This window comes from Felis catus, chromosome B1, assembly GCF_018350175.1.
Source record: "Felis catus isolate Fca126 chromosome B1, F.catus_Fca126_mat1.0, whole genome shotgun sequence".
NCBI lineage: Eukaryota > Metazoa > Chordata > Mammalia > Carnivora > Felidae > Felis > Felis catus.
This window is the reverse complement of record NC_058371.1, coordinates 73,262,203-73,274,329: the sequence shown is the minus strand read 5'-3', so window position 1 is coordinate 73,274,329 and position 12,127 is coordinate 73,262,203. Positions and strand designations below refer to the sequence as shown.

Here is a 12,127-nt window from a genome sequence, read left to right as displayed (position 1 = left end):
ATTGCACATATGCACATATACTGAGTGCCAGGCACTGGAAAGATACCCTTGAATAATAAGTAATTATCTTGGTTCTCAAACTTTCCCTCTAGTGGGGCAAGCAATTATATCAATGAATTATAGACAGTGTCATAGAAAATATGAAATCACTGAGGAAGTGGATCAGGGAAGACTCACCCGAGGTAGACAGTTTTTCATTACCTCATTAAATAAACATATATAGAGAGTGACAGTAGATGCTAAGGTACCATGCCAGGGGCTAAGAATATAACTTCTAGCAGGAAGGCAAATTCTCTCTCCTCACAGTGCTTGCAGAATAGCACGGCACAAGGATAAGTTAGCAAGCAACTACAATTCCACATAAGACATCACTGGGAAAGTATGGTTGCCTTCTGTCTAAGCTGAGCCTCTAAAGATGAATAGGATTTAACACGTAAGAAAGAAGAAAGAATGTTTGAATGCATTCAAAGTAAAATCCAAACACCTCAGTACAGTCTACAAAGCCCCACATTATATGGGTTCTGCTTATTTCTCCAACCTCTTCTCACGTACTCCACTGCTATGCTCCTGGTCCCGCTGGCTTCCCTTCTGTTCTGCAAACATGTTTCATTTCTTTCTGTCAGGTCTTAGTAGTTGCTGATCTCTCTGAATGCTCCTCTCTCAGTTCTTTCCGTGGCTATTAGTTATGAAACTATTGTCGTCTTGGATCTAAATCCATCCTGCTCTGCTCTGCCCCATGATGCTGGGGCTGGGGATCTGTAAGCCACAGTCTTGTCTTGCCAATGGACTCCATCCTCTGGTCTGCCGCCAGGGGACACCAGAGGGAGAGTGAAAGTCAGAAGGAGAGGCGATGGGACCCCCTTCTGTTTGCTTGCTGTCTCTGTCAGCGCTGTCATTTCATCTACTGTAGTAACTGCTCATGGCTTTCAATCTTCTGGCACTCCCAGAGCCAGGCTCTGCAAGGCCCTTTAATTTTCTCTTTAGGTTCTGATAACCTTGACCTCTTCTAGGGGTGATAGCTGTTTCTATGGTTATTTTTCCTGGGTTATCTCCGGATTCCCCTTTGGCTTACTTAGCCTTCCAACACCTGTATTATAATCTCTGGTTTTCCTGGCTGCACCTGACTGATAGAGAACTTGGCAGCAGGATGGGTCTCAGGTATCAGGGATTCTGAGTTTGGTTATGTCTTTGGCCTTGCATACAGTGCTGGGTTCTTTGATCATGGGAAATGGGATACTAGTAGTTCATGACTTGCAGTGATAGCACAATCAATTAAATTATCACCTGCATTCGATTATGAGGAAGTTACTGTCAAAGGACTCAAATTCCTTAGAGGACCAAATGGCCGTATGATAGTAAAAAGGAGTATGATGTGAGATAGCTGTTTCTGAACTGTACTAGCAACTTACAGAAAGAAAACTACAAGCTGAAGCTTTAAACCTGCAGCCAAGCCATAACTAAAAACCAGAAAGCTTCTTGCAAGCCCTAAAATTAATCTCCCTGAAGATCAGACTCAAACTGAGTGGCAGACACAACAGGTAACTTCTAGCAAGGAGACGTTTATTCACATGAAGACCTATAAGTACAGTCATCCCAACATATTGCAGGCAGTCATGTGCAAATCTGGCTCCACTTCTAAAGAATGGCACAATTTTTTCTAATTTATATTAGAATAAACCTGGGGAATATGTGTGGAAATCATCTCTGAGGATGTGAGACCCAGGAAAATAAAACACAATTTTGGTTTAGGCTGGAATTCTTGGTGTCATGTGTTAATTCATACAGTTATGTCTCTTGACAGTTTCTTTGATGGACTGATTTAATAGTGGCCTATCCTCACTGAGGCTGAGATGCCACATCTTCTGCATACTATACAGTAAGATTCGAAAAGCTTGAAGAACTGGGAATGTTAGGACAGTTTTGCCATGTATGACATGCCCACCCAGCACTCTACCCCTACCCTCGGTACATTTCCCAAGAATTCAGTTCTTCCTTTACAAAGACTCTGGGAAAGATATCAGTTAGAAGGATGCCAGCATCCTTTAAATGCCCGTCTGCTAATTGGCCTCTGGAGGCTGTGAATGATGGTGCCCTGACCCTGGAGACCATCTTCTGAGAACAAACACTCTATACCAACTTGTAAAAACAATCAGAAGTGATTTGATTTTAAATTCAGCATCCTTTCTTAATAAAAACCCTCAAGAAAGTCAGGATAGAAGGAACATACTTAAACATCATAAAAGCCATTTATGAAAAGCCCACAGCTCCTCAAGGGGAAAAACTGAGAGCTTTCCCCCTGAGATCAGGAACACGACAGGGTTGTCCACTGTCACTGCTGTTGTTTAACATAGTGTTGGAAGTTCTAGCATCAGCAATCAGCCAACAAAAGGAAACCAAAGGCATCAAAGTGGGCATAGATGAAGTCAAGTTTTCACTTTTTTGCAGATGACATGATATTATACATGGAAAACCCGATAGACTCCACCAAAAATCTGCTAGAACTGATACATGAATTCAGCAAAGTCGCAGGATACAAAATCAATGTACAGAAATCAGTTGCATTCTTATACACTAATAATGAAGCAACAGAAAGACAAATAAAGAAACTGATCCCATTCACAATTGCACCAATAAGCATAAAATACCTAGGAATAAACCTAACCAAAGATGTAAAAGATCTGTATGCTGAAAACTATAGAAAGCTTATGAAGGAAATTGAAGAAGCTACAAAGAAATAGGAAAACATTCTGTGCTCATGGATTGGAAGAATAAATATTGTTAAAATGTCAATACTACCCAAAGCTAACTACACATTCAATGCAATCCCAATCAAAATTGCACCAGCATTCTTCTTGAAGCTAGAACAAGCAATCCTAAAATTTGTATGGGACCACAAAAGGCCCCGAATAGCCAAAGTAATATTGAAGAAGAAGACCAAAGTGGGAGGCATCACAATCCTAGACTTTAGCCTCTAGTACAAAGCTATAATCATCAAGACAGCATGGTATTGGTACAAAAACAGACACATAGACCAATGGAATAGAATAGAGACTCCAGAATTGGACCCACAAATGTATGGCCAACTAATTTTGACAAAGCAGGGAAGAGTATCCAATGGAAAAAAAGACAGTCTCTTTAACAAATGGTGCTGGGAAAGCTGGACAGAATGGAAAAAAGACAGTCTCTTTAACAAATGGTGTGGGGAGAACTGGACAGAAAACATGCAGAAGAATGAAAGTAGACCATTTTTTACACCATTCACAAAAATAAACTCAAAATGGATGAAGGACCTGAATGTGAGACAGGAAGCAATCGAAACCCTAGAGGAGAAAGCAGGAAAAAAGCTCTCTGACCTCAGCCACAGAAATTTCTTACTTGACACATCTCCAAAGGCAAGGAAATTAAAAGCAAAAGTGAACTATTGGGACCTCATCAAGATAAAAAGCTTCTGCACTGCAAAGGAAACAGTCAACAAAACTGAAAGGCAACTGATGGAATGGGAAAAGATATTTGCAAATGACATATTGGATAAAGGGCTAATATCCAAAATCTATAAAGAGCTCACCAAACTCCACACCCAAAAAACAAATAATTTAGTGAAGACATGGGCAGAAGACATGAGTATACACTTTTCTAAAGAAGACATCCAGATGGCCAACAGGCACATGAAAAGATGCTCAACGTTACTCCTAATCAGGGAAATACAAATCAAAACCACACTGAGATACCACCTCACGCCGGTCAGAGTGGCTAAAATGAACAAATCAGGAGACTATAGATGCTGGTGAGGATGTGGAGAAACGGGAACCCTCTTGCACTGTTGGTGGGAATGCAAACTTGAGCAGCCTCTCTGGAGAACAGTGTGAAGATTCCTCAAAAAATTAAAAATAGATCTATCCTATGACCCAGCAATAGCAGTGCTAGGAATTTACCCAAGGGATACAGGAGTGCTGATGCATAGGGGCACTTGTACCCCAATGTTTATAGCAGCACCTTCAACAATAGCCAAATTATGGAAAGAGCCGAAATGTCCATCAACTGACAAATGGATAAAGTAGATGTGGTTTGTATATACAATGGAATACTACTTGGCAATGAGAAAGAATGAAATATGGCCATTTGTAGCAACGTGTATGGAACTGGAGAGTGTTATGCTAAGTGAAATAAGTCAGGCAGAAAAAGACAGATATATATGTTGTCACTCCTATGTGGATCCTGAGAAACTCAACAGAAGACCAGGGGGGAGGGAAAGGGGGAAAAAAAGTTACAGAGAGGGAAGGAGGCAAACCACAAGAGACCCTTAAATACTGAGAACAAACTGAGGGTTGATGGGGGGTGGGGGAGAGGGGAAAGTGGGTGATGGGCATTGAGGAGGGCACCTGTTGGGATGAGCGCTGGCTGTTGTATGGAAACCAAGTTGACAATAAATTACATACAAAAAAAAAAACTTAAAAAAAAAAGTGATTTGCTTTTACCCAGCAGAAACAACAGAGTACATCTCTATGTAATCTCTTCCACCATTGGCCGTCATCTACTTGGCAGAGATAATCCTCATCTTGGGATCCAATAGAACATCATACTGAACCACTACTTTGATGACATCACAACTGGATCTAATGTGCAGAAAGTAGCAAGTAACTTAGATGTCTTAATTAGATGTATCTATTAGACCACCCATTGGCAAACTATAGACTACTGGCCACTTTTGTAAAGTTTTGCTGAAACACACCCGCTCTCATTTCTTTATGTATTATCTGTTGCTGCTGTCTTGGTGAGACATCAAAGTTGAGTGACAGAAACTGCATGGCCCTCAAAACCTAAAATATTTAGTACCTTGCCCTTTACAGAGAAAAGTTTGCAGAGCCCTGTCCTGGAGTCAAGGGTGGGAGAGGGATAGCAGTTGAGGATAGAGAAGAAAGCTAGAGTCACTGCATAAAGTGAATGGCTGTTAAACAAGAGAAAATAAAACTTCATCCTCAAAACCATGAGGAATTAATAAAGAATTCTGACCATAGGAGTGTTATTTTCAGGTTTACTTTTTAGGAAGATCATTTGTCATGGAACTCCTCAACCGTAGAATGCCCACACAAGTCAGACATTTCTAAAGCAAAATAGGATCATGCCTGACTGATTGAATTGAATAAACAAATGAATGAATTCTGAAGAGTGAAGGCAACTTAAAGCAGGTTATTTTACAGATGTTCCAGTGTCTCAAATCACAGAGTCAAAATCTTTACTGAGCTACTATGTCTTAGCTTGCACTACGTTAGGGACGTGGGATAAAAGTGAACAAAACATGCCCTGAATCCATGAGAAGTTCCCAGCCTAAAGGGCAGAGAAACGAGTAAATAATTAGACAATGACAATTCCCTGCATTAAATAAGACTAAATCAAAGTTTTAATAGTGATTGTCTCTGGGTGAGGAAAATTGTAAGTGGTTCTTATTCTTTTTTTTTTTCATGCTTACTATTTCATTAATTTTAAGGCTTACTTTTCCCCACATTTGAATATTTCTGAAGTTAGATGCATTTTACAGTGAATGCTGTTTTAGAGTCAATGAAACAGATGAAATACTGTCATGGCAGTGTTTCTCCCTCGCTCCAAGTATAGGCTGTCGTGTGAAGTTGTAATCCAGCACAAGACATTTTTCAGGAAATCAGATCCAGAGTTAATTCCAAATAAACTCAGACAGAGAATACAGCTGGCCCTTGAACAACACGATTTGAACTACACGAATTCATGTACACGTGGATTTTTTTTTTATAAATACAGTATAGTACTGTAAATTTATTTTCTCTTCCTTCTGATTTTCCTAAAACCATTTTCTTGTCTCTAGCTTATTTTGTTGTAAGAATATAGTATAGAATACATATAATCTACAAAACATGTGTTCATTGACTGTTTACATTATCAGTAAGGCTTCTGGTCAACTGCCGGCTACCAGTGGTTAAGTTTTTGGAGCCTCAAAAGTTAAACGTGGGTTTTTGACTGTGTGAGGGGCAGTCAGCACTCCTCATCCCCACGTTGGTCAAGGGTCAACTGTACAGTTTTTTTTATGGAATAGAGAATAAAATCTCATTATAGAATTTGACATTTTTTGCATGGCAACCTGCTGTTAAATGATCTTGTATTCACCACTATTGAGCAAATATATCAGCAGGAGAGATTCATCTGCCCTAGCGGGGGCACCCTTTCTCCAGGGAATAGGGGAGGGGCGCCCCCGGGGGTAAATCTTTTCTCCTTAACAATAGAACTCTTGTTGGTGGTACCAAAGCTGTAGCAGTTTTAATATCTTAGTTAAAACCTGGTAGTTGTTTTTCCCTTTTAATACATGAAAAAACTCCTGTTAGTACTAGTGTGAGTCATACATCATAAACATGCAGGGCTCGAAGTCCCATGGGTTTTGAAGGCCAAACAACACTGTAGGCTTACAATTTTAAAAACATATGTTAAGCTTTCTAGTATTAAGTAATGCTATACTATTTTTTAAAAATACATACTAAAAAGTAAACCATTCATAAATTCCAATGTGATGCCAGTTATGTTAAAATCTTGACTACGTCATCTAGTTCTTAAGCATAATTCTTTTTCATTGTTTTAAACCAACAAGCAAAGATAAAAAACAAAAACGAAAAAACAAAAACAACAAAAGGTTGAGGGAAAATACATTCAAAGGCACTTGCTTAACAAATCTGGCCTCATTAAAAACACTGAGATTAACAGTAAGCCAAAATGGTCTCCACAACATGTCAAGGTGCATGAGACTCATGAAGATGCTAATGTGTATTTCAAACATCCATCAATGCAAAGCCAGAAACACAAAAATTTTGCATCTAAATTCTCCATCCAGCAAACCATAACCTTTGGCATAACGAAGTCTTCAATTCAGTTTAAGTAACAGGTTTATTCTAAAAGAAAATAACACCAACAGTAGGCAACCTGACAGTAAAAAGTGGAATGCATATTTATGATAATCAGTTTTAGTTGATACATGTAAAAATTTGAGAGAAATGCTTTTCTCTCTCTTCTTACATTGAAGCAAGAGATTCCTTAGCAGTGTCCATTACCAAAACTAAAATTAGTAAGATAAAGTAAGGTCAAGAAGAGGAAGCATTTTATATATTTTAATAATTGCTGATGAGTAATGACTCCTAATGATTGCATGGATTCACATCGGTGACATGTTCAGCATATGTCTGTGAACTTTGGGAAGTAGTTTTTGTGTTGCTCAGGGCCCTATGTTGCTCAATTTACACCAGAGAGCGTTCTAAGAGAACTTTACTGAACTATTGTGAAACACAAAGCTTATGTATATTTTCCATTGTTTCTATCACCCTTAAGACCATACTGCCAAAAATGTGCTAAATAAATTCTATAAGTACAAGTTGGGAGGAAGAATTGGTACCACACTCCAGCCCTGTGTCCTTGAGCATAGTAAGAGTAATTCTGTGATCATACTGCCCCATTCTGGTCAAAAGAGAGAAAATTAGGTTAGTCTTTGAAAAGAAAGTTTTTGCAGCATCATATACAGATTTATGCAAAATGCATTTCATTAAAAGATGATGTTTTCCCAAGGGGCAAAAGCATCTAAAATGGTATACAATGTAGTTTAAAAGCTCAAGGAAGTCTATCTTTTACCCCTTGGATGAACAATTTGGGAAGAAAATGCTACTGTTAATACTAATATTACCATGGACATATCTATTACAACTTTTGTTAAAAAAATTATACTGATGGGGCGCCTGGGTGACTCCGTTGGTTGAGCGTCCAACTTCAGCTCAGGTCATGATCTCACGGTTTTCGAGTTCAAGCCCCCGCCTCAGGCTCTGTCCTGACAGCTAGGAGCCTGCTTCGGATTCTGCGTCTCCCTCTCTCTCTGCCCCTCCCTCGCTTGCACTCAGTCTCTCTCTCTCTCTCTCTCAAAAATAAACATTAAAAAAATTTTTTTTAATTATACGGATTATGTAATGCCACTTGCTATATACAAAGGTGAACTTAAAAAGGTTGGCTCATTCATGGATTGAAAGAATTAATATTGTTCAAATATCAATACTTTCCAAAGCAATCCACAGATTCAATGCAATTCCTATCAAAAGTCCAAAGGCATATTTCATAGAAGTAGAACAAATCATTCTAAAATTTGTATGGAACCACAAAAGATCCCAAATGACCAAAGCAATCGTGAGAAAGAACAAAGCTGGAGGTGTCATGCCCCCCGATTTCCTACGACAAAGCAACAGTAATCAAAACAGTATGGGACTGACACAGAAACAGACACAGAGATCAGTGGAACAGAACCAAGAGCCCTGAAACAAACCCACACAATACATGGACAATTAATTTATGAAGAAGAAGCTAAGAATATACAATGGGGAAAGAGCAGTTTCTTAAATAAATGGTGTTGAGAAAAGTAGTCAGTTACACACAAAAAAATGAAACTGGACCACTATCGTATACCAAATACAAAAATTAACTCAAAATGAATTAAACACTTGAATGTAAAACCTAAAACGATAACATGCCTAGAAGAAAACACAGGTGGTAAACTTTGTGACATAAGTCCTAGTGATGTTCTTGTGGATCAGATTCCAAAGTCAAGGGAAAGAAGAGCAAAAATTAACAAACGAGAATACATCAAACTAAAAAGCTTCCGCATATAAAGGAAACCATCATCAAAACAAGAAAACACCCTCCTGAATAGGAGAAGATATTTGCAAATCATGCATTTGATAGGGGTTACTATCCAAAATATATAAAGAACTCAAACTCAACGACAAAAAACAAACAACATGATTTTTTAAAGTGCAGAGGATCTGAATAAACATTTTTCCAAAGAAGACACATAGGTGGCCAACAGCCACATAAAAAGATGTTCAACATAACTAATTATTAGGGCAATGCAAATCAAAACTACAATGATATGTCATGTCATATCTGTTAGAATTGCTATTATCAAAAAATAACAAGTGTTGGATAGGATGTGGAGAAAAGAAAATACACACTGTTGGTGGGAATATAAATTGGCACAACCACTATGGAAAACACCATCATGGAGAGTCCTCAAAAAATTAAAAATAGAACTACTGCATGATCCAGCTATTCCACAACTGGGTATTTATCCAAAGAAAATGGAAATGCTAATTTGAAAAGACACTTGTACCCTTATGTTCACTAAAGCATTATTTAAAATAGCCAAGATATGTAAGCAACCTAAATGTCCATCAATGGATGAATGTATTAAAAAATGTGATACACACACACACACACACACACACACACACACACACACTACTCAGTCATAAAAAAGAATTAAATCTTGCCATTTGTAACAACATGGTTGGACCTTTGGACTTTGAGGATAGTATACTAAGTGAAATAAGTCAGAATGAGAAAGTCTGATACCCTATGATTCAGTCCCATGTGGAATCTAAAAACAAAAGGAACAAAATGAAGTGAAGAGAAACTCATAGATACAGAGAATAGACTGGTGGTCACCAGAGGGGAAGGCGGTTGGTGGGTGAAAGGGGTAAAAAAATGTCAATTGTAGAGTGACAGATGGTAACTAGATTTGCGGGAGTAACCACTTTGTAGCGTATACAGATGTCCAATTATAATGTATGTCTGAATCTTCTATAATAAAAATATATATATGCAAAAGGTAAAAAAAGATGAGCTTATTAAGCAATTTGTATGAACTCAGATGGAGAAAATTGGCATATGCTTTCAATGGCAAACACTTCACTGTAATTTTCAGCACTATTTTTTTAAATATAAACATTATTAAAATTACTGAATCTTAGATAGAAAAAGTCACAGTGATATTGAAAAGCAATTCTAAGACATTTACAAATTACTAGCTACAGTCAATTCATTCACTTCAAAGTCATTTGTCTGGACATAGTGGATGACATTAATAAGAGTAATAACAGTAATGACATAAGTTAACATTCATTGACCACTTATTGTGCCAGTCACATGTAATAATGCATTCATACTCATGACAGAACTACAAATTAGGCATTATCATTATCCCCATTTTCCAGATAAGCAAACAGAGGAACAGATAGAATTAGCTACTTGTTCAAAGTTACACAGCTGAAGTAAAGGGTAGTTCTAGGATTCAAACCCAAGCATCCTCTCTCTTCCATTGTGCTATATATAGAGGAAATACAGAACCATTTACCTTCTTGTATGCAATGTATCTAACCATTACACTCTGGAAATGTGATACTTTGTCTATACTTTTTCAGTTCATTATCAAGATCAAATCAGTAAGTTGCATACAAATTAATTAGGTGTGTATCATTCTACCATAAATAATATAAATCAATACAAACAAAAGCCATATTGAAGCAAACATTATCTTTACGTGTGTATATGTTTTTATGTGTATGCTAATTAAAGAAGTATTAGAAGTTTGAGATAAGTAGCAACTGTCTTCATTTTTCTGAGCCATAACTAGTTTAAATTATGTGAATTTTTGTTTTTGGCATTAATTGCCAAGTTTCTATACTTTTAAATTACCTGAATCTCTGTCCATAGCTTCAACCCTTATGACAAACTCCCCTGGATTTTGGTTTTCTTTAACTGAAACTTCATACAAGTTCTGCTGAAATACTGGTGCCTCATCATTTACATCAAGAACAGTAATTGTCAAAGTCTGGGATGAAGAAAGCACGGGTATGCCGTCATCCAGGGCCAGAAGGGTCAGAATGTGCTGGGTTTTTATCTCATAATCCAAAGGACAAGTTGTTGTTAGTAAGCCTGATTTGAAAGAGGAGAAGAGAAATATTAGAAACATTTTTTTTAAAGAAGTCATGGTTACTCCACCTTTGTCTAAATTACCTAACTTGCTAAAAATTCAGACGTTTTCTTTGTTCAAGAATAAATCTTATTGGGGTGCCTGGGTGACTCAGTCAGTTAAGCATCTGACTGTTGAGACTCTTGATTTCAGCTCAGGACATGATCTCATGGTTCATGGGATCGGGCCCCGCATCGGGCTCTCACAGAGGCTGCTTAGGATTCTCTGTAATCCTAATAAATAAATAAATAAATAAATAAATAAATAAATAAATAAGTAAGTAAATAAATAAATAAACAAGAGGCTGCTTATTTATTTAGTTTGAGAGGATTCTCTGTAATCTTTATTAGGATTCTCTGTAATCCTAATAAATAAATAAGTAAATAAGTAAATAAGTAAATAAATAAATAAGTAAATAAATAAATAAATAAGAGGCTGCTTATTTATTTAGTTTCTCTCTCTCTCAAACTAAATAAATAAACTTAAAAAAAAAATAAATCTTATTAAACCGACATTGAGTTTATATATTACCAAGAATAAAAAATATATATATTGCCAAAAAATATAAATGATTCTTTTGACTAAAAGACTACAAACATTCTAGTTTAAATTATAAAATGAATGAGAATTCAGAAATAATCTACCATATATCTTTATCTATGGAGATGATTACATCAAAATTATTTACCTATCCAACTTTTACTTTCATTTAAAAAATCTAGGTTAGAGGTGCCTGGCTAGCTCAGTCGATAGAGCACATGGCTCTTGATCTCAGGGTTGTGAGTTCAAGCACCGCACTGGGCAGGGAGCCTACTTAAAATAATGAAACAAGGGTGCCTGGGTGGCTCAGTTGGTTGAGCATCCGGCTCTCAATTTCAGCTCAGGTCATGATCTCAGGGTCATGGGGTCGAGTCTTGCATTGGGCTCTGTACTGAACATAGAGCCTGCTTGGGATTCTCTCTCTCTGTCTCTCTGTCTCTCTCCATTCCTCTGCCCCTCCCCTGTTCTCACATGTTCTCTCTCTCCTTAAAATAAAAAAAAATTTTAAAACCCCAAAGCCAAACCAAAAACAAACAACAAAACTAAAACAAACAAAAAAACAAATCTAGGTTGTGAGAATATACACTCCAGGTCAAATGACACGTCGTGTTTAATGTTTTAAAGTGACCAAGTTACAAAAAGGTGAGTATGGCTATATTCTTTAAGATAAAGACTTAACATCTCTTTATACTACTCTCCGTTAACTATCTTTTTTTTTTTTTTTACTAACAAAAGATAGTTAAGACTTTATAACTCAGGTAATAAACTCCAAAGCATGTAACTTAC

The 12,127-nt window shown here is 37.2% G+C and overlaps 1 protein-coding gene across 1 annotated transcript in view; it reads right to left on the bottom strand.

Annotated features, from left to right (window-relative positions):
* Window positions 1-12,127, bottom strand: part of DCHS2 (dachsous cadherin-related 2) — a 242,762-nt gene that overhangs the window by 63,557 nt on the left and 167,078 nt on the right. The window contains exon 10 of the mRNA XM_023252753.2: window positions 10,525-10,764. Coding sequence (XP_023108521.2) covers window positions 10,525-10,764 — 240 coding nt within the window. The remainder of the gene's footprint in view (window positions 1-10,524; window positions 10,765-12,127) is intronic.